General features: G+C 41.8%; 1 protein-coding gene across 3 annotated transcripts in view; it reads left to right on the forward strand.

The window, feature by feature from the left end:
* Positions 1-31: 31 nt before the first annotated feature.
* Positions 32-23,434, forward strand: part of mideasb (mitotic deacetylase associated SANT domain protein b) — a 33,611-nt gene continuing 10,208 nt past the window's right edge. The window contains exons 1-7 of one of the 3 annotated variants that reach the window (XM_034111225.2): positions 32-451; positions 5,333-7,109; positions 12,184-12,456; positions 14,276-14,615; positions 15,254-15,320; positions 18,675-18,817; positions 20,232-20,335. In XM_034111225.2, coding sequence (XP_033967116.1) covers positions 5,583-7,109; positions 12,184-12,456; positions 14,276-14,615; positions 15,254-15,320; positions 18,675-18,817; positions 20,232-20,335 — 2,454 coding nt within the window. In that variant the 5' untranslated portion in view covers positions 32-451; positions 5,333-5,582. Of the gene's footprint in view, positions 452-2,487; positions 3,343-5,332; positions 7,110-12,183; positions 12,457-14,275; positions 14,616-15,253; positions 15,321-18,674; positions 18,818-20,231; positions 20,336-23,434 lie in introns of those variants that run through there. The other 2 variants (XM_034111226.2, XM_034111227.2) reach the window with 2 other exon arrangements.

Consider the following 23,434-nt stretch of genomic DNA (forward strand, 5'->3'; position numbering starts at 1 on the left):
AACCATCTTGTCGTTCATATGTAGTCTTTTCCTAGTTTAGCCGTTAAAGGCAAAGGCAGTTACTGCAATTCAGAAACGGTACGCGGCCTTAAACAGCTATTAATCCAGCTCATCAACGCTGCAAGTATTAAACTATATTTAGCAGGGTATTAACAAACATTTTAAATCGATGTTGTCAATGCAATCGATCTGCTTCTCATTAAAACTCGTAAAGTGGGTAACTTGTGAAGTCCCATAGATGGGTTGCACACAGTATCTGTTGCTGCTAGCTAAAAGTGTCTCAAACTGGGAAGTGACGCTTCGTGGAGGAATCTGAGAAAAGAGTACCGTTACGTGGGTGTGATCTTATATGAGACGAGTAAGGATCGTTGCTTACAGGAGCTTACCCTGCAGCAGGACACCGTGAACACGGACATGAAGGCGTATGTGCCATGGAGGGGCAGAGTTTAATGTAAGTACTATAAGGCTTTTCGCTTGTGCATGCCAACGCTGTGCTATGTGTTTTTATTTATGATGGTCCTGTACGCTGGACCTAAAGTGCTGTTTGTGGATAGCTAGCTAGTCTGGACAGAAGCTAGCTTCACGTCACCCTCTCTCCCTCACATAAACACATGTCACAATCACAGAAAGACCCAGAAGAAAGACTCTCCAGTGTGCAGTGTATAGTGCAACATTACTACCTGTGGCTATCTTCCTGGTCTTTGCTGTGCATACAAAAAAACGTTCCTACAAAACAAGTACACTGGTTTAAAGTAACTAAGTATATTATTTACTCAAGTACTGTACTTCTTGAGGGACTATTGTACTTTATTTGAGTTTTTCAATTAGTTTTATACTTTGTACTTCTACCCCACTACAATTTAGAGGTACATTGTGTTCTTTTATTCCACTACATTTATTTAATATTTTTAACTATTTTGCAGATATGGACTAATACTGTGATATAAACAACAACACTTAAAAATACTTTTTTTAATTCACGAGCTAACCTGCAGCAAAGTAATTAAACTAGTTGCAACTTTACCAGCTTTGATAACACTTTAATGCATATATTATTCTGAAATGGACAATCTGCATAATGAGTTCCTTTTGGTACTTTAAGTATATTTTCATGCTAATACTTTTGTACTTTTACTTGTAACAGAGTACTTCTACACTCTGGTACTTTTACTTAAGTATTGAGTACTTCTTGCACATTTCTACAAAACACATGTGATCAACATGATCAATATATTATACAATGATTTGTTTAATTTGAATGTCAGTTATAAAAGTCAGTACATGTTGGCCTTTTGGCTAGCAAATAATAATAGGGAACTTTAAATCCTTATGAAATGGAACGTCTAAAAACACTTCCTCCTGTTGTTCACTTTATGTCCCTCACCATTTTATACAATTTGCTTGTTTTGCTTGATCAACATTCAAAAACCCAAGGAATTTCTCTGTATAATGAAATATAACAGGAAGTAGAAGCAAGTCTTCCCTTTCAAGGCACTTTAAATATAAAATATGTTTCTTTCTTGCTTGAAAAATAACTATTAAAAGATTATCTGATGACATGCTGATTCAATTTTCGACAGTTGACTTAACAACCCATAATCTTTTCAACACTACTGGAATCAGCTTCAACAAACCATATTGTTGCAGCCATGTGAAAAGGTTGTGTTGCACACTCTCAGCACAGTGCAGTGTCCCTGGCGAGAGACATGTCAGCGTGACTCGACTTCTTGTCAACAGGCATCTGTGAATGTGTTCAGGCTTTGCACGTTATTTTAAGGGTCAGAGTGAATAGGGAGAGACTGCAGCCCGGCAGAGTCTGGCTGGATCATGCCTGCTCATGTCCAGTGCCATTATATCACAACATTTCCAACATCTTCCCATTATATACGTTGTTTTGCAATTTGCCTTGTTATAGTAGAAAAGTGTCTCTAATAACAGTAACATGGGTTTGGTTCTTCTCAAGTGTCCCAGTAATCTATTGAGGTGTGGCAGCAAGCCAGCATGCACAATACAAAGACACTCAAACAACTAAAAGGAATTTAACCATCTTAACTTTATTATTTACACCTGTGCTTTGAAAGAACCTGTCTAGTGATGATCTCCTATATACTTTTTTTTTTGAACAACTTTTATTTGATTGTGTTAGCACTATAATTAATGATGATATGTTATCATGATGTTAGTTTTAATGCAGGCTTTCATTTTATTTGTTTGACATTACATCACTTTCTAGTCCACATATCACCTTGCAACATTAGGGCATGGTAAAGTATTCACTTGGTATAGGATAGTTATTAACTCACATAAGCAAAGGTTAAGGACCGTTTAACACTAAGAAAAGGATTTGAAGATTGCCCCCTTCTAAATGTTTCATTATTTACTCCCATTTTAGAGAACAAATATTGAATTGAGAAAATAACAACAGATGACTCAATAATTAAAAAAAAAATTATTTGTTGCTGCCCAAGTTTAGTATTTATGTTAGTCATTCCTTATGTAACACTTTCGAACTGGCTCCCTTCATGTTCCAGTTTTATTATAGCTTTTAATTGAATACTAAATATTTAACAAAAACTGATTTCCAGCAGCTCCAACAACAAAAAAACAGAAAATGAAGAGTCTCCCAACCACTCCATGGGGCCTTGCTGCATCTGTTTGCTGTGTCATGCATTTCCAGGGAAACTTAGTCATTCGAAATAAATGTGTGACTGAAAAGTGAATGTTAGCCGGTTGCATCCTTTCCCTTCCCCTTCATCCCCGCAGTCCTCCCATATGTGTTGGAATTTCCCGCATGGGCTGAGAGGGACCTTGCTCGGTAAATTACAGCGCCTTGCTTGTCAGAGGAAAGCCTTATATGGGCATGGAAGTAGGTGTGGCCATGGAGCTGGTGGTGGCGGCGGAGGGGGGGGGGCATCACAAGACAAGCAGAGACACGGAGGGAGTCGATGCACAGCAAAAGGGCCGCATTACCAGCGTGAGTTTTTTTTATGTGCAATCTTAGTGCAATAAAGTGCAACAGACAGCGGTGGCACTGCGCCCGCGTTTCTGCACATTAGCGCTGCGCTTCCATCCGGGAAGGACTCTGTTTACGCATCGACCCCCTTTTTTTTCCCCTCTTGACTTTAAAGCGAGTGGGGAGGGGGGGGGGGGGTTGTTGAGGGAAAAAGTACCAGTTAGTGAGGTCAGCAGCATAGCATGAGTCAACCTTGGGGATGTATGCAGTCATCATCATCATCATCATCATCATCATCGCAGGGCTGTATTGTGCGGGCCCGCTGCTGGCCGCACAGAGCTGCCACTGTGCGATCCTGCGGGCGAGGAGCAGCTCTCATGACCAACACAGTAAGTATCGGCACAGACAGGGTACTTCTGCTGGAGCCGCGGCGTCGTTGACAGTGGCGTTGTTGTTGTTGTTGTTGTTGTTGTTGTTGTTGATGACGACGTGCTCCACACTGCATGTTATTGTTGCAACAGACAAAGTTTTGTTTACCTCGCCTACCTTGTTGATCCAGCCTCCAAACGGGCTCATATAGGATGTGTTTTCATGTCGCAATCGAAGATGATCGATTGCACACTCGCAGACAGAGAGACATGTGACGTCTTAACCTTGTTGACAAGTTGAAATGAGCCACTGTGTTTGTTTGTGTGCCCGGCAGCCACGCGTTTATCATGCAGGCTGCAGGGCTGGCTCTGTTTGTGGCATTGGTGACTGGATTATCCGTTTTCTGCAACAAAGGGATTCTCGTAAATAGCGCTGAGCTGGCTGGACACAGAAAGTAATGTTCAGGGAGGGGGCAGCAGGAAGAGTCCTGGCGCATGTTTTTCTTCCTATATTTTCGTTATGTGTCGTCTCGTGCACGCTGCAGGCCTACAGCATGCACGAGCTGGTGTACATGAGGAAACGGCGTTGCATTAGGGCGGCTAATGGTGCTCCACATGTATTTTAAGCCAATTTAAAGTGTTACTTTGTGTATTGGGCTAAACCCTGGGCTTGGGTAAGGTTGCATGATGTGATGCGTCACCATGATCCCTTCACCTCGGATGGAGTCTAGTTCAGTGCACAGAGTGCTCACAGCATGGTCGCTCAGTTGGCAGCTTTGTGTTTGTGCTCTTCCTGCAAGGGGACTAGGATTGATTTGTGCACCTTTTTACTTGAAGGATGTTTTATAGGATTTGACAACATGGCCATAGGCATTTGTAACATCACATGGCCTCGCTGGTGCACGCACAGAATTAGACAAACGCACACACTGTTTGATAGCATGGTCATCCAGCTTCCACAGTCAGAGCTGCCCCTGAGCCAGTGCAGGATCTGAACAGCTGCAGATGTCTATTTTAAGAAGCGTGTGCTTTACTATGCCACCAGAGGAAAGGGTGACGATTATCAGTCACTTCCTAGGTTGTCAGAGATGTCCACGTTGTAAAAGATTCTAGTATTTATGTAGCCATCTTGACATATTGTTTTCGTAACATGAGTCCTGCAGATTATGATAAATCTCGTAGTGATGAAACTGCCTTAATGGTTTCTGTCTGGGCGATTTCTGCACACACGTACACAGATGGAGCACGGATTTAAATGTTCGGGATCTGTGTGCTTCTTGAAATTTGGCAGCATGCAATGTGTCAGAAATCTGCTCCCAAACCTTGCCATCAGATAATATGTTTGATAATCACCACGTGTTACCATGGAAATTGTCAGGAAGCGAGCTATCGAAGCCTGTAAGGCCATTTTGACTTTTTTGCCTCTCGGGGATCTTTTCATCATGAGTCATGCTTTGCTCACTTTCAGTTGGTTCCTTTTTTGAGTCTGCAGCTGCGGTTCAAAGGGCACAGGTTCTCCTTTCTTCAACTCAAATGATTCATACAATTGTAAAAAGAGGTTTATATCACGTTAAACCTGCTGTTGTTTCTGTAGTTTGGCGGGAAAGAGAGCTTCTGTTCCGGTCAGATTGAGCCCAGAGGGACTTGCTTGTATTTCCTCCTATCCCATCATCAAAATTGGTGCAGTAATATTTTGTAATAATGACATTTCCAGCAGCTATTGATTAAGGTGTCTTTTACCAACTACCTTGCAGTAGGATATGCAGGCCGGCCCACATGTTCGCCTGTAAGCAGGACCTTATCCCTGTCATGTGAGCTTAGTGAATAATGACATTAAGGCCTTCCCCTCCCCTATTGTCATACTCGTTACCTTTCAGTGGAGGTCTATTGTTGAAAAAGCAAACAGCAGGTTTTTACATGGCTGAGGCGGGGATGGTAATGGGCCCCCCCCTGCGGGACCTCTTTAGTTTGATGGCTCAATGCTTGACCTCTGTCTCCTTTCTCTATACAGGGTGTTGCCCATGAATGAGAAACACACACGGACTTCTTCAGATCTGCTCACCCCAGGCCAGCGACCTCTGACAGGGTCACAAAGAAGTCCAGAGGCGAGGAGAAGATTATCCTGGTTGACCTTTCTACTGCTCACTGTGACGTCAATGTAGTTTGAACACTTTATTTAACTGTTTTTTGGATTTATTAAACAAGCGATCCAGTGGAACATTATTAGCTGGTTTGGTTGGGAATATCTATCAGATTTCTTCATGCCCGTCATGAGTGTACCCACCCAGCAGAAACCCAGCGCCAAGAGAACGGGCAAACGCATCACATTTTTCCGCGATCAGAGCATAGCAATGAAGGAAACGTCTCAGCACCCTGAAGGGTCCTACTATGTCCCAGGTGGCCCTGCCTCAGACCCCGGACAGAGTGAGGCTGCAAGTACTGTGACTTCAAATCCAGAGGCCCCTCACATGTACCTTAACTCTGTTATCTTCAGCCCAGACAAAGGGGACCAGAGCAGGGGTCATTATCAGCAGACTGTGCCTATGAAGTGGGCCCACCAGGAGCCGGCTCAGCAGCAGCCGTCTCTGTCCCAGCAGCAGAGAGCCGCCTCCTGGAATACCATGACAAACTGGGGACAAAACTTTGCAAATTACATAGGGGGTGTAAACGTAACCGACTCAAGGACCCAAAATGCATTTGTAAAATCAATGCATGAGCCTTCTGGCTTACAGCCGAATCAACAGCCCCCTAACAGAGCTGCAGAAAAGCAGCCTCCGGGTCCTAACCCTGCAGGTGAAGCCTACAGGGATGCTGTTAAGGCTCAGGGCCTGGATTGGGAGCAGCAGCAGTCCCAGGCCTTTCAGGAGACGTTGAAACCCGGGGCGCTGAACCCCCAGCAGCACAGCGCATCTCACCCCGGAGGAAGCTCAGTCTTGCAGCCCTTTCAGTTGGCCTTTGGGCAGCCCAAGCAGCACCTGCCGGCGTACTACCAGGCCTTTCAGGGCAACAGGACAACGCTACCTAACCCACCCAACTACCCGACACAAGCAAAGCCCCCTCCCCAGTTGCAGCAGCTGCAGAAGCAAGAGCAAATACGGCAGCAACAACAGCATCACATACTCCAGCAGCAAATTCAGCAGCAGCACCATCAACAGATGCAGCAGCAACAGATAATTCAGCACCAACAGCACGTACAGCAGCTTCAGCAGCAGCAACAACTGCAGCACGAGCAGCAGCAGCAACAAAAGATACAACAGCAGCAGCAGCAGCTCCAAATTCAGCAGCAACTGCAACATCAGCAGTTGCAACAACAAAACCCTCATGTGCTTGACTATTACCCCGCTGCACAAAATGCACACCCGCAGCCACAGCATTTGGTGGTACACTCCCAGGAGTCCTCGGCCCCAGATCCCTCAAAGATCCAGGAGCCAATTATCCAGGACATCACCCCAGAACCCCTGGAGCCTTCGGATCTGCTGCCGCCCATTCTTCACCCTGAACCCCCAACGCAGCCCCAGAACCAATCCCAAGCGCAGCTTCGTAGATCGCGACGGCTCTCCAAGGAAGGCGGGGCGCCATCCGACAACCCTTTTCTCTCCGTTTCTTCGGATCAGGCTGTTCCTGGAGGGCCGGAGGGCTCCCAGAACGGGGCCTGTGACATCCAGGCAGCCCCGACGGGCGTCATCCAGAGCACACGGAGGAAACGCAGGGTGTCCCAGGAGGTCAACCTGGAGACCCTTGCTCAGAAGGCCTCGGAAATGGAGTCTCTACCATCCCATATTGCAAAGGTAAGGGCTCGGTTCACTTTTGAGACTGTCAACATGTTCCAACATTGAATTTTCTTTGTTTTCCTTTTATTTTTTTCTGAGTTCTTGTTCTTTTGCCCACTCATGGCAGTGTTACTCAGCTGTTTCCTCTACAGCAAAATAACCTTTTACAGAAAAGGACATGGTGTTCTGAATCCAGATGATTGCATATCAGTTGATATATAAACCCAGTGCTTCAAGCTGTAAGCTTTAATTGTGAATATTGCTATGGCTAATGATGTTTTTTTTTTTGTGTTAGAGCAGGGTATAATTGCACGGGGACTTTAGCTCCCAGAGCAAAAGCGGGAACTGGCTCAAAAGGCCGAACTCTACTGCCAGGACAACTGTGCCAAAACGTGTGTTGTTTGTGATTAACGTGTTGCTGGAAGAGATGCTGAATGTAATCAACGCCCAGCAAAGTTTACACCCCAGAACTGGGCTGCTCAGCTCTAACTTGTGGGGAACATCTGTCTCTAAAAACAAGACTTTGCATTGTGAATATTGTCGCAAGGTAAATATGTACTTCACAAATATGTACTTTCCAGCTCTCACTGGATGAATCAATGAACAAACCTGATGAAAACCCCAGGCTGCTCCATGTCGAGTCACGCTGGTCTATGTTTATGTGCTGAATGTCTTTATTGTGCAACAAGTTCCGTTGCCAAACAGCACTGAGCCAGTATGTCTAGTTCAGCACGGCTGTGCCCTGGATTCGCCTCACGGGTAGCTGATCCTACAGACAGTGTGTTTGGTTACATGCCTGCACACCTCCCCCCATCCCATCAAAGGAGAGAAACTCCAGCCTGGCCTCCACTGCCCTCCCCCTCGACACAGGGAGGGGTGCAGGGGTGCCCTGCCTGCCGTGCTCAGCAGAATATCTCTCCACCGCTCTGGTGTAGCGGCTGGAGTTTTCCACCAGCAATAATGAGAACAGATCCAGCGTAGCCACAGTGCTGCATGCCTCCCTGCTCATCAAGACGCAGAGTGCAGTGACAGAATGCATCTGTCTTCAATGATGTGGTGGGAAAAGCTGCTTTGAAGTTGCTCTAAAGCTCGCGGCTCATGCCCACTCATTATGGGTTCTCGTAGAGAAAGTGTGGAGATTGTTTTTGGGGACGGTTATTTTTGAGGTGTATCTAAGTGCTGCACCTAGCAGACCTGTGTCAAGGTGCAGTGGTACATAATGCCTGTTTGGTAAGGCTTTCACTGAAACATTATATAACAGGCTTGTAGAAAAGTGAACACTTAGGAGTATTGGCACAATTCTCTCTTCAGTTTGTGTGAGGAAAAGAGCAAGGTTCCTCTTTTACTGTATTGATTAGAATTGAGCAGTCTGCCTGGGTTTGTTAACAGCCGTCCAGTCACCGAGGCACACTTTGGTTTGATATCTAATGTGCTGGGTTGTGCTAAGATGGAAAGCTAAGCTATAACTTGAGTAGAAGTTGTGTCTACTTGCACTTGGTGAGTAGTGCACTGTATCTGCTCCACAAGGTGATGATTTGAGAATGTGTCACCTTCAACTCTTTATGTGAGCAACTGGAGTTTTACAACAGGATTGACAGGCTAAGATGTTGTCTTCAAATCAGCCTTTATGTAGCTTTAATAGCAGCCCTGCTTGATGAGCCCTCCCCATGTGAGGTGCTGCAATTCCAAACGACCTAATATATTATATTTTTCTATTATTATTTTTTATTATTATTATTATCAATAAGGCTTATTTGGCGATTACATCTGGATGAATCATTTGGCCCATTTCAATTCCTCATCAAAGCGGTTTGTTATACATTTTCAATTGTATTAATTGAACTAGGGCTGCTCGATTATGGCAAAAATCATAATCTCGATTATTTGGGTCAATAATTGATATCACGATTATTAAAAACGACTATCCATTTACTTTGAAAACATCAATTTATGTCTGAACAGTATGTTTTTAACAGTTGATTACCCTGAAGTATAACTCGACTGAAAAACCAAAAAATTATTTAAAAAAAAAGTAATAATAATAAAAAAAAATTTTTTATTTCGATTATGTTGTTTTCTATGGAAGCCCATTTCCGCCACTTGAAAAAAATAAAATCCCCATGAAAAGTCATAATTATGAGATAAGAAAGTCGAAATTATGAGATAAAAAGTCATAATTATGAGATAAGAAAGTCGAAATTATGAGATAAAAAGTCATAATAATGAGATAAAAAGTCATAATTATGAGATAAAAAGTCATAATAATGAGATAAGAAAGTCGAAATAATGAGATAAAAAGTCATAATTATGAGATAAGAAGTGCGCATGCGCTGCAGTGGCGCTATCTTTAAAGGTCCCTTCATCACCTTGCTGCTCTCCACCATGCAAACAGCATCTAGTCCTAAATAAGGTAACTATTACAGGTGACTTTTGTAAATGTTAGATGTTACATATAGCCTATATTGCAGCTAAACTACAACAATGCAGTTCATAGCTTTGACATTACCTGTTATGAATATAATATATATGCCTATAGTTTTGTGGTAACGTTCACGCCACTAATGACAATAGTGTAGGCATACTGCTGCTGTGAGTTGCTCTAACTCTAACCTGTGAACGTTACCACAAAACTATAGGCATATATATTATATTCATAACAGGTAATGTCAAAGCTATGAACTGCATTGTTGTAGTGTAGCTGCAATATAGGCTATATTTAACATCTAACATTTACAAAAGTCACCTGTAATAGTTACCTTATTTAGGACTAGATGCTAGGGATGTGCATCTCCATCACTGAGGTCGATGCGATGCGCATCTCGATACGTTGCCACGATACGATACATTAACGATACATTTGAAACACCAGGTGATACGATACGATACGATACGATTCACCCCTGTTGCGATACAGTTCGATACGATTTGATTCAATATTATGCGATACGATGCGATTCAACACAATGCAAAAATAATGATACTTCAATTTGGTACGACAGAGGATTTTTGTTTTATTCCTTATATGCAGCAAATCATACATTAACAAAAAAGTGCTTTACATATTTGGTACTGCACATCCCATCATGCCGTTTATTTTTTTAACTTTAAAAGCTCTCCAGAGTAGGCTACAGTACAATTGTATAACACCTCACAGTTAAACAATGTAAGGATGCATTGCTCATGATTAACAATGTGCAAATAACAGCTACCATAGTGCAATGCCCATACAGCTGCCAGCCTGATGTGCTTAACACTCATTCATAGGCTGACTCACCAGTGAGCAGAAAGCAGTGGGTTCTATAGGAACAATAAAGAATACAAATAACCTTTCACAAACAGGTATTTCATAACTGCTTACAGTAAGGAAGACATTTAAATTATTATTGGCCGTCACAGGCTGCTGTAAACTAAACACCACTCTCTCTGACAGATCACCTCACTGAGTGATTTAACTCATATGTCTAACTTTCAGGTTTCTCTTTTCAGCCGCAGACCCCATGTCGCCTCTTTATGTGCGTCGCTAAGTTCCTCGTACTACGTGTGTACTTTAAAGCGGCTCGGCATCGTTTACAATTTGCGAGCGATTTTTCAAGTTGACTGTAGTATATAGTGCCGCGCACATATACCATCAGGACGTTACTGATGGGGTGCGGCTGCGGAGTGATACTGTGTGTATGCAAGCCCGCATCTAGGACGGATCTATGTATCATGGCTGTAGACCTGTTGAGTAATAAAGATACCTCATACAAAGGTCTACGGATACCTTATTACTCTCCATGACCTGCGGTCAGCTATATAGCATAAAAGGACTATTACACCGTCTTTCTTGAACAATCCGAAGTGTTGCCAAACGTTTGATTTGTAGGTATTTTTCGGTGCGCTGTGTTTCTCTTTCTCCTCAACTTCCGTGTGTGTTGATAACTGAGACTCTCGGCCTCGGGCGAAGCAAATATCCAAATCAAAGATCGTCTCTGCTGAGCGTTGACAGGATGAGGGGATTTTATATGAATGAATCGGTTTTTTACCGATGCAAAGACGCTACGCAATCGATGCATCGCGAGTTCAACCCGGTTCAACCCAAACTGTAGCCGATGTGCACTCTTTCAACCGGTGCACTCGCATCTTGAACGTTTATGCCGATGCGAATCGGTGAATCTTAACATCTCTACTAGATGCCGTTTGCATGGTGGAGAGCAGCAAGGTGATGAAGGGACCTTTGAAGACAGCGCCACTGCAGCGCATGCGCACTTCTTATCTCATAATTATGACTTTTTATCTCATTATTTCGACTTTCTTATCTCATTATTATGACTTTTTATCTCATTATGACTTTTTATCTCATTATTTCGACTTTCTTATCTCATTATTATGACTTTTTATCTCATTATTTCGACTTTTTTATCTCATAATTATGACTTTTTATCTCATTATTATGACTTTTTATCTCATAATTTCGACTTTCTTATCTCATAATTATGACTTTTTATCTCATTATTTCGACTTTTTTATCTCATAATTATGACTTTTTATCTCATTATTATGACTTTTTATCTCATAATTTCGACTTTCTTATCTCATAATTATGACTTTTTATCTCATTATTTCGACTTTTTTATCTCATTATGACTTTTTATCTCATTATTTCGACTTTTTTATCTCATAATTATGACTTTTTATCTCATTATTATGACTTTTTATCTCATAATTTCGACTTTCTTATCTCATAATTATGACTTTTTATCTCATTATTTCGACTTTTTTATCTCATAATTATGACTTTTTATCTCATTATGACTTTTTATCTCATAATTTCGACTTTTTTATCTCATAATTATGACTTTTCATGGGGATTTTATTTTTTTCAAGTGGCGGAAATGGGCTTCCATAGTTTTCGTAATTGTTGCAAGCGATAATCGTAATTGCGATTAAAATACCATTAATTGAGCAGCCCTAAATTGAACCATAAGCCTTTAGTTTAGTGTCTACAATTTGCAATGAGCAAGCAATGCATTTTCATATCCTGTTGTTTTATATCGAGGAGAAATCAATGTACTAGATCCCTTGTAACACCTTCCTCCACCCTCTTTTTCAGGAATCCCACCGTTCGTGGAGTCCCACTCAGACAGGGGGTATGAACACCAAGCGGCCTCGAGACGACAGCCTCCTTCCCCTCGTCATCCCCGTGTCCGTTCCCGTGCGAAGGCTGGACCCCTCCTCTCCGGACAGAGATGACTCAGCGCTGGCCTCCACCTGGCCCCAGAGGCCTTTAAATCCCCAGGACTTTGGGCGCTCCGACCACAAGCCCTCGGTCATCGTCACCCGGAGACGCTCCCTCAGGAACTCGTTGTCAGAGAGCTCAGAGCAGGTGGGTTCATATTAATTCCCTGATGCTTATTTTTTCTATTTATCAGAATCAGAATCCCTTTATGAGTCCCACAGAGAGGACAGCAGAAAAGAGCAGCTTAATGTTACCAAAGAAGGATGCGTAAAGAAAATGCTGTATTTGATGCCGTTTTTATACTTTTACATACACACTTGCATACATTTATTGAATGGTCAGATTCATTTACTAAGGATAGGGGTAGTAGTGTGAGTTCCAGTGTATTCCTCAGTCTGTTATCAGTACGCCTAAACTCCAGATATTAAGTCGTCGCATTTGAGCCACATCTCCACGCCAACACACACTCCCTTCCCCCCATCATGCTCCATGTCTCCCCTGCCCCCATTGGGGTCCTCTGCACTTTTCTCGCTTTCCCTGGTTCATTTGGGGGGGATTTAGTGAACTAGATGCCCTGCCCCAGATCAGGCAGATTATCAGGGTTTAGCGATGCCATACTGTACATTATGTAGTACAGTGGAGGGTAGGGGTTCTTCTGTCTCTTTAGTATTTCTCAGGATAAATAGACAACTGTACGTACGCGCATGCTTGTCTTTCATTGAGGTTTTTATGTGTGTGTTTTAGGGTTGTCACAAAGCTTCATTCATAATATAACAATTGCATTTTTAACATTAAATGTTGCTTGTCCATCATTTCTGTTTTAAACCTGGCTTTTTTTCTTGCACAGTTGCAGATAAAGATTACATTACATTAATATGAGTAGTATTATACAATTTAGATTCCAGTGGTGGCTGCATGTAGTGATGTTGGGTTGGCCGTGTTCAGCTAAGCTTGTAGATAACATCACGTGTACAGGCGGGACACAAACTAGTTAGTTATTATTAACTTACAGAAGCTCTGTACAATAGTCCACCTCACTCTGTCACACTTTCTCACACACACAGCTCTTACCAAAATGTATTTACGTTGACAAAACTGACAGGTTTGATTAATTGAAGAAATTTGAGTTATTAAAAACTCAATTTATTCTATTTGACTATTTAGTTTGAAGCTTTAATTGTGTGTGATAAGGTCCTAAAACATGACATATGAAGCTTCATTAAAACACCTCTATAGACAGGGGTGCACATAACTGATACACAGGTGCGCATGCGGGGAAAAAAAATCTGAATTGCGCACCGTCACTTGTGTCACTAAGCGCCTTTGCGTACTAGGGATACCAGCGATTATTCGTTACAGTCTCCATAATCGAAAATTGTTTTTAGTTTTGGAACAATTCCGTAGTACAGACCGACGTTAACAGCAGCCCTTTTTTTTTCTCCCGCGGGGGGGGGGGCGTCGAATAATCGATTATTATTCACCAGGGCTGTCCGATTTTCGATTTTGATCATGGTCAGTTTCTGGCATCCCTATTGCGTACCAATGTACTTGTGGAGCTTTTCCAGAAGGCGCTTAGATCACTGGACGACAGAGTCGGTGTCCGTGTGCACAGACGGGGCTGCTGTTAACGTCGGTCTGTACAATGGAATTGTGCCAACCGGCTGCGGAGGGAGACTCCCCTGTGCACATTCGGTGCCCCGCGCAAACACTGGAGAACTGCGCAAAATCAGCTGATCACAACATTCACGCTCTGTGGTCTCGAAGTACTCCACTAGCGCCCCCCCGTCGGCCTTCGCGACACAGAGGGCTTCAGGCTCCATCACATAACTTTGCGTGGGTCCAGAAGTTGGAGTACCAAACACTGGCTCCTGGTACTGAGTACATCTGAGTACCTCATTGAGAAAGTTATGTCTATCGTAGTGCTCTGCGATGAATCTAACTGAAACTATAATTGTTTCCTCTCCAGAATGGAAGAAGTGAAGGAGAGCGGGACGACGACGGCAAAAAGTCTAAACGGCGTCCCCGGCCTGAGCCTCTTTTCATCCCGCCGCCTAAACCTGGTTTATTCATCGCCCCTCCCATGTACTCCAGCATCACACCCTACCAGAGCCACCTGCGCTCCCCAGTCCGCCTCGCTGAAAACCCCTTCTCCATCCCCCCCTACACCCCCCCGCCAATCCTCAGCCCTGTCCGAGAGGGCTCTGGCCTCTACTTCTCCACCTTCCTGTCGTCGGCTGCAGCCAGCGCCCAGGGCCTGCCGCCTCCTATCACCCCCAAGTCTGCAACACGCAGCCTGTTGCGCTCCAGTGAGTAAAACAAATAAAGAAAATACCTGTCTGAATTATCCACGGGGCATCTTAACTGTGGCATCTTTTTGAAAGTTAAGATAATAACTTGCAGGGTATTAACAGTGCATGTGAACATTATCAAGGAGTTCAAATTACACTTCATTACCAGCTGCATTGTCTCTTGTCAATCTGAACATTTCAATAAAAAACACAAAGAGAGGTGAATGTAAATATGTAAAAGAAATAGTTTATAAAATGTGGTTTTGAAAGTTAAGATAATAACTTGCAGGGTATTATTTGAACCAAATAAGACCTTCAGTATATCAGCCGGGTTACTCCATAAATGTAAACCCAAATACTGATAGCTTGGACGTTTATGAAAATTAGAGCAATAAAGACAGGGGGAGCTTTAAGGACACTGAGGATACATTTAGTTTAACCCTTTAAATATCAGTCGGGGAATCTTTTTTGGACTCACTTTAGAGTTGCATCTGGCAAACATTTCCACTGATGTGTACCTTTTTTAAAAAGTGATTTAGAAAAGTCACTTTATAAATATTAAAATGATGCCTGACGGATTTCCGTATTTGATATTCTTGTCTTTTTGTCATCTACTTCCATATCACTGAGTGCATGTTGTGTTGCCTCTCTAACAGACAGCTGTGACATCACACCACCCGTTCTGTCGGCTATCGGAGAGGCCACTCCAGTCAGCATCGAGCCGTGAGTATTTCCTTCAGCTTCCACACATTATCTTCTTCCATTGTAGAAAGGTTTTGGGCTTTAGGGGGGATGTTGTTTCTCATTTCCAGAGAGTTTGATGGCCAGAGCACGCATTACCATAGCTGGAGTAGAAGCTCTGCAATCAATTAATGAAATCATAACACTGGGATGGAAAATGAAATGTCTTGAAAGCGAACATATTTTTCTTGAAATGCTAAACCCATCTTTTAAGGAGTTCCTCCTCCCTACCGCTGATACCACTGGAATCTTTTGCCCTGTCATCCACTGCTAGCATTAGCGCCTTCGCCTTCTTATCTAACCATGCAGTCTAATGTCTCAATAAAAGTACATCCTGTAATAACAGTCAGATAAAGGCAAGGTAAGTGTATTTATATAGCACATTTCAACACAAGGCAAATCAATCCATAGTTAAGTTGACCTTGTCTTTCTAGGACTTTTTTGGTATCCTCCGGGAACCAGGGCCTTGAAACCAAAACTAATTCCTGTACCCCATGGTACCTTTTTAGTTTTCGCCAAAACTATTCCTCTTTTCTTTAAATGCACATTAGTTAAGTTTAAGTTGTCTTTTCTAGGACTTTTTTGGTGTCCTCCGCGAACCAGGGTCTTGAAACCAAAACGGCACACATAGGGGACTTTAACCCCAATAATGACTTTAACTACCTTTGGGGGGACTTTACAAAAATCAAAGACATTAAGAAAATGGCATTAAAAAGCAAAGATAATAAAAGTTACAGTGCAGTTTAAGATGTGAATAGTTCAATTAAAAGCAGCGGCAAAAAGAAAAGTCTTCAGCCTGGATTTAAAAGTAGTCAGAGTTGCAGCGGACCTGCAGGTTTCTGGGAGTTTGTTCCAGATATTTGGAGCATAATAACTGAACGCTGCTTTCCCATGTTTAGTTCTGACTCTGGGGACAGAAAGCTGACCAGTCCCTGAAGACCTGAGAGATCTGGACGGTTCATAATTTAGCAGGAGGTCAGAAATGTATTTTGGGCCTAAACCATTCAGTGCTTTATAAACCAGCAGCAGTATTTTGAAATCAATTATTTGACACGCAGGAAGCCAGTGTAAAGACTTCAGAACTGGAGTGATGTGATCCACTTTCTTAGTGTTAGTGAGGACTTTAAAAAACCCTTTTAAACTAAAGACACACTAAAGAGACTGCGATCTTTAACTTACATGCACAGAGACAATAGTTCTGGTTATATTTAAGTTATATATCACATTGTTTTTTTTAATGAATCAAGATTATAGATGTTCCCCTTTTTTACCATAGAATAATAATTAAAAAAAAAAAATGCAAAATTGTTAAGAATTGAGCAATATGAAAGATAAATAAAAGCATATACACAACAACCAAATAAACAAGTTAAAACTTAATAATATTTGAACTAATTTGTTGGATGTCAGCAGTAACGGTGTTATTGATGAGTAAAAGATAAGGGTTTAGCTAATGCCCATGTAATCATGTCCTACACCAAGTCAATCTGGGACCTTCCTGAGTAGGAAATGAACCATTACTGTCAAAAGGTCCAAAATGTGTTTTGCAGACACACATTTAATAACTGAATTTGGTTTGTGTTCATCTCGATAACAAATATACTGCGTGTCCTGCCGCTGCTTCACAATAAAAGCCACCATGTGATTCACATTTGGGACACTTTTAATGTGAAGCAGCGGCAGTAGGATATTCTGTTTGTGTTAGCGGTGACTTAATGAAGCTCTGTGTAAATAGAGTTAACAGTTAGGCCATTATCAAAGCGTTCAAGTGACACTTCATTCCCAGCTGCATTGTCTCATACCCGGGTAGGTAGGCAATCTGACAATTACAATAAAAACTACAATACAGAGGTGAATGTAAATAATTATAATAAAACGGAGATAGTTTATAAAAACGTTGTTGTAAAGATAATAACTTGCAGGGTATTAACAGTGCATATGAACTACTTGAACCAAAAAACACCGTCGGTATATCAGCCGGGTTATTCCTTAGATGTAAACACAGACACCGATAGCTTGGACGTTTGTGGAAATTAGAGCAATAAAGACCGGGGGAGCTTTAAGGACACTGGGGCTACATTTAGTTTAACCCTTTACATATCAGTCGGGGAATCTTTTCTGGACTCACTTTAGAGTTGCGTCAACAGTGAGGAGCAGTTTATGGGGCTTCATTGTGCAAGCTGTCCCCCGACTGGTGCCAGCTGCTCAGCAGTTAGTCAGGGGCGAGCCAGCGAGGCGGCCCATAAATCATGCCTTCAGCTGGGCCCGCTGTTATCCAAAACACACGAGAGCCATCTCAGTTCAACCTTTAGCTGCCCACCTTCCCTGGGGGAGGCTGCCAGAATACACACACACACACACACACACACACACACACACACACACACACACACACACACACACACACACACACACACACACACACACACACACACACACACACACACACACACACACTCAGCTGGAAATACCGCAGGCCTACTGGAAAAGCAGGGGAGGGAGGGAGGGGGCATGCTAGAACAGGATTGTGTGTTAATGCAACACAGCAGGATTTTCACAACTGTAGCATTGAGGTATCAGGTTTCAGTGGAAGCCTATAGAGAGTGCATGCATCTGTGGGATGATGAGTCTTTCTCCCTATTTGAGGATGACCTTTGTCCCACTCCAGGTTATCAGTGAATCAAGAAGTACACACACAATTTGAAAGGGATTTGCATATTATGCGTTATGCTGAGAGGGCAAAAGAGGAGCGGTGTAACGAGCTGGAATTCAAAACAGTGCAAGGGTTTCGGTGCTCACAGCCTCAACAATCCTGCTGTGGCTATTTAAAGATCAGAGCAGACAGAAAAGCCAAGAATTCAAAATGTGAGTTAGAAATAAAACCAGAGGAAATCTGGTATTGTTATGTGATATTTTTAACTGTGAACAAATACCACTTCACAACAAAGGAAGGCACTTGAGTAATTTGGCAAAGGGGGGTTCGTTTAGCATGAAACACTTGAAATACCTAAAGGATCAGTTAAAAAAGAAAGTAGAAAGAAAGTGAGGTCGAAGAAAACTATTTCTGCTAAAAGGTTAGCAATGATTGAGAGTCGGACCTAAACATTTCAGATGTGTGTATCTCACACTGCACTGTAACTTTTAGCCATGTATCTTTTGTTATTCATGTTTTATTATCTTTGCTTTTAAATGTCCTGTTATATGTTTCTTAATGTCTTTCATGTTTGTAAAGCACTTTGAATTGCCTTGTGTTGAAAGGGGCTATATATAAATACACTTGCCTTGCCAAAGATCCCATTTAAGCCCTTGTCGCTCACACTGAGGTTCTGTTCCCAGACGGATAAATATTGGGTCGCGGTACCAGGCCGAGGTGCCGGAGCTGAGGCAGCGGTCGGCGGTGGAGCGGGATCACTATCGAGCGGATCAACTCTGGACTCCGCTGACTGAGCTGGAGGAAAAGCCCGACTTCACGCAGAGAGGTAGGAAATGACTAAGGGACCGTTTCATCCCACAGGCCATAAGAATTAAACACCTGAACTTTTGAAAGAACATTCATCTGTTCGCAACTCATATATATCAATTACTTGTATATAGACTATTGTGCTGCACTGTTGGAGGAGCAGGGACCTAAGATGTTCATTGTCATAACTACACTGTAGCTATGTACACATGACAATAAACGCCTTGAATCAACAACAAAGCAATGTAGCAAATACAGTTTCACATTTGTAACATGAGCATTTATTTTTTCTTTATTAAAGATCCCCACTTGTAATATCCATCGTAACAATTATTCTTTCTGGGTTCCCCGTGAAAGACAAAACAATAAAACATCTCATTCTTAACAACCCAAAATATAAACAAACCAAACGATTAATATTGGTAGATAGCTTTAGCAGGATCTTGTTATCTTGTTACTTGTTCGATTTTTTTACCGACATTATTTACTGAGAAGCTGATGATCCGTTCCAACAGTTCATTTATTTACGACCTTTTATGTGTGTGAAATAATCAGTAAAATACTTTCTTAAAACTTGAGTCATTTCCTTCATGTGAAATACAGAAGTAACTTTCTGTGCTTTCAATAATTCATCATTACATTTTAAAAAGTTGCAAATTATTTCTTAGTTTTTTTTTAATTTTCATTAAGATACTTAAAGGTGGGGTGGGTAAGTTTGAGAAACCGGCTCGAGATACACTTCTTGTTATATTCCATGGAATGCTCTTAACATCCCGATAGCAATGAATATCTGAAGTGCTTTGACAAAAAATCCATAAAAATAATTCATCTGTGGAAGCCGTAGCGCTGTAAAAAGCACGACCACTCATCTGAGCCGGCCCGGCTAAAGTAACCGGATGGCCTACCTGCCTGTCAGCCTTCCATCTGTGCACACACTCATCTCGTGCCCTCATTGGTCATGTGCGCGTTCGTGTGTTGGAGGAGGGGCTCTGTAAGGAACTCTGAAGGAAGGGGCAGATTTTTTTCGGCTGCGTACTTTCAAATTCTAGCGCCCTCGAGCTGGTTTCTCCTTTCTTACCTACCCCACCTTTTAAGTTTTTAAGACATGCGTGCAATTTAAACCCTCCAGGTAAATGCTGAAATTAAATATGATTTGAAAAAAAGACGTAATTGCCACTGTGGTTTGGTTTTGTTTTTGACACAACAGAACTGCTGAGCCTGCATGATTAACAGCAGAGAAACACAGTAAAACCACACTCACAATAATGTTTAAAACAATTATCCTCCCACATCAAGTTGCTCACAGTCTCTCTCTCTCTCTCTCTCTCTCTCTCTCTCTCTCTCTCTCTCTCTCTCTCTCTCTCTCTCTCTCTCTCTCTCCCCCTCCCTCTCTCTCTCTCTCTCTCTCTCTCTCTCTCTCTGTGTGTTCACAGTGCAAGACCTCATGCACCTGGCCTGCACCAGTGTTCTGTGTGGAGGAGGCACCAACCAGGAGCTAGCCCACCATTGTCTGTACGAGTGCAAAGGGGACATAATGGTGAGCACAACAGAACAATCCATCCTGCCTGACAGGGAAGGGACCTCTGTGATTAATGGAAACATCACCGGTCGGTCTGCTTCGAACATACATGTCATGCACACCAACCGGTTTACCCTTATAGATGTGTAACACGTAGAACATGAGTATTTGGAGGGATTCACCATTTTATTTATTTTTAAACTCAAGGGCTTCAACAGTCATTTCTGCAGAACAGTTTTAGTCATTTGGCTTAAGATAAATATCTATATTTGGATATTTTTGGTGTAATCTCCTCACTGGTGAGGTGAGAAGGTAAAAAAAAAAAGGTCATGTCACATACTTTGGCGCACCAATCAGGGACCGGCAATATTCTTCTTTTTTTTACCATGTTCAATTAAATCTGAATCTGAAAGGTCTTTTAAAAAAAAGTCATTCATATTTACTGTTTCAGAATAAGACCACTTGTCAGGGGTTTTTAGGGAAGGATTGAAAGAACAAGATTCAATGTACCTTTGTAGTCATAGACAATAGTGGGTTTATGTAAGTCATACATGATGTTGGAGTTGAATCATTACTAATCAGATGCATGTAAACATGAGTTTACAGTACTGATTGTGTTGCAGTACATGTGTCCTGTCCTTTGACTTCCTGCACCACATTTTCCACCGAGCTGCTTTCTCTCTCGTGTGTTCATGAAGCGATTGAAAGTTTCATCTAAACTGTCAATGATTTCTGAACGGAAGTGACTGATCTGCAGACTCTGGTGGCCTGAGGTGACTGAGAAAGTGAAACTGTTTGGTTATTTAGCCAGAGGTGTGGTGAGATGGCATTGTGAAGAGCAGAAAGGATGCATCTCTGTTTGAGTGCTTACTTTTAACCATTACCATATCAAGGCTAATTCCATTCATAGTTTTACAAATATATCCACATTCTCAAAGCTTTTTTCATTATGATAAAAAGCTTATCAAATATTTTGGTTTAGGTACCTTGATTAATTTGACCCTTACGAAGCTGCAATAACCTACTTCCAGCTTCTCAAATCTGCTTTTGGGGCTATGTGTAATAATAAACTAAATATCTTTGGGACTGTCAGACAAAACAAGACCTTGGAAGATGTCTCTCCATTCTTTAGGATACTATGATTGATTTTTATTTCTTTTGTCTTTCATATTTTATTACCAAAAGCTAAAATTGTTAATCAAAAAATAACCTCAGTCAATCTTTCAGTTTGTGTACAGACGGAGAGATCGAAATGACGTTTCCAACAATCCCGAATACAAAAATACAAATATACAATATACAAATATGTATATCCTATATATACACAATCAACAGACACATATGCACACATTAAGATACAAAAACACAACAATGAATATATACAAAATAACAGTCACTTCAATATCAATGTCTTTGGGAATGTACATTAGTGCATGATTGTCCATAGCAGCGTAAAAAATGTGAGTGTCTGAGTGTGCGTGGGGAGTGACTGTATAGTCCAGTGGGGGCAGGGGGGAGAGAGGGGAGAGGGGGGAGATAGTTCAGCCTCCTGACAGCCTGGTGTAAAAAGCGGTTCTTTAGTCGGGGCTGCATTAATTCAACAACAATAAATTGTTAGATGACTTTGGATTTCACAGTGTTGTAGCCAAGATCCTCCTCGTTCTCTCCTGAGATATTTACAAAAACAGAAAGCACTCAACAAGATGAGGTGAAATGTTTTAATCTTTTTGAGATGGAGTTATTTTTATTCTATTTGATCGCATGCACATATTTCTTTGTTGTACTTTTAAAGCAAAACCAGACGAACAAAAAGTCCGAAATATGTCTGAGGAACGGTGAAAAAAGTCCTCCTGGATTTTCACCAGCTTGCCCTGACTCATCGTGTCACCGAGGTTTCTGATTGGTCAGTCGGCACTCCACCTTTGCTGCAGCAGTGATGCCTCCTGTGTCTCTCACCTCTTGTCTCGCTGGCAGACCTCTGATCACATCGGGGCATGAGCAGCCCGCAGTGCAGATCTGCCCCGTCCATCCTTGACCTCTGCAGGAATCGGCTATTTAAAGCACGCTCAAATAAAACACACCGTAGGATAATATGTCTGCTGCGCCACAGAATACATCCAACAATATAAAACCAACACCGCGTCCGCTCTGTTTGTGGGAATGAGGCCAAACAGCGGTCAATGTTAAACGCCATGAGACAACATATGAAGTGTTTCCTGCTCACACGTCTCCTATGGAATATCCAACAGTCATGTATATTATTTCAGAGAATTAGAGTAATGCTATGATCATTTAAAAAAAAAAAAAAAAGGAACATTTATTTGACCAGCTTGAATCGAATAATGGCGGTGACTACATTATTTTAATAGATGATGATCATCATTGGCAAGCCAGTTATTTACTTAACCAATCGTAAGCTCGGTGTCTAAATCTAAAGATAATTCATTTATTATAACGTTAAGACAAGAAAAAGAAGCACATTCTCCAATCAATAATGCATGGGATAATGGCTGATTAAATGTAGGTTGTTTAATAATTTAAATAATTGACCTTTTTAATAACAAACAAACATTTTTACAATATGGTAAAAACATGTTTAGATATCTATTGAATTTTGGCTTTCTAACTATGAGGTTTTAAAAAATGTAATTGGGACCTTTCGGTTGCATGTCAGAAACCCCTTACTGCCATTTACTAAAAGAAAAGAAATATCTATTAAAAAAATATTAATTAGTCCATAGATATTTTTCGTTGTTGTTGTTGTTGTTCAATGACAATAAATTACAGTGGATACAATTTTTTTTATTATTTGATGTTGAACCAGAGAGAAATACTCCCTTCACATGGAAAACACATTACTTTGTCCACACAGTAACTTTACCGGTGATCCTGAAGCAATACTTTAGAGCTGTCAGTGCTTCGTGGTCGTACTGGAGGAGATTTAAGGCCCCTAGCGACCAGCACTGGTCCAATGTTGTCAAGGAAACTACGCGCGGGGGGGGGGTTGTCAAAGCGCCCATTCTCTGCAGCAGTCCGGCTCCAACTGCCGTCTTCAGCATTCATGCATAGTCAAGACTTCTCAAAGAGCACGAGTTTTGTTTCCAACACCAGAGAGAG

This window comes from Pseudochaenichthys georgianus, chromosome 22 (assembly GCF_902827115.2).
Source record: "Pseudochaenichthys georgianus chromosome 22, fPseGeo1.2, whole genome shotgun sequence".
NCBI classification, from domain to species: Eukaryota; Metazoa; Chordata; class Actinopteri; order Perciformes; family Channichthyidae; genus Pseudochaenichthys; species Pseudochaenichthys georgianus.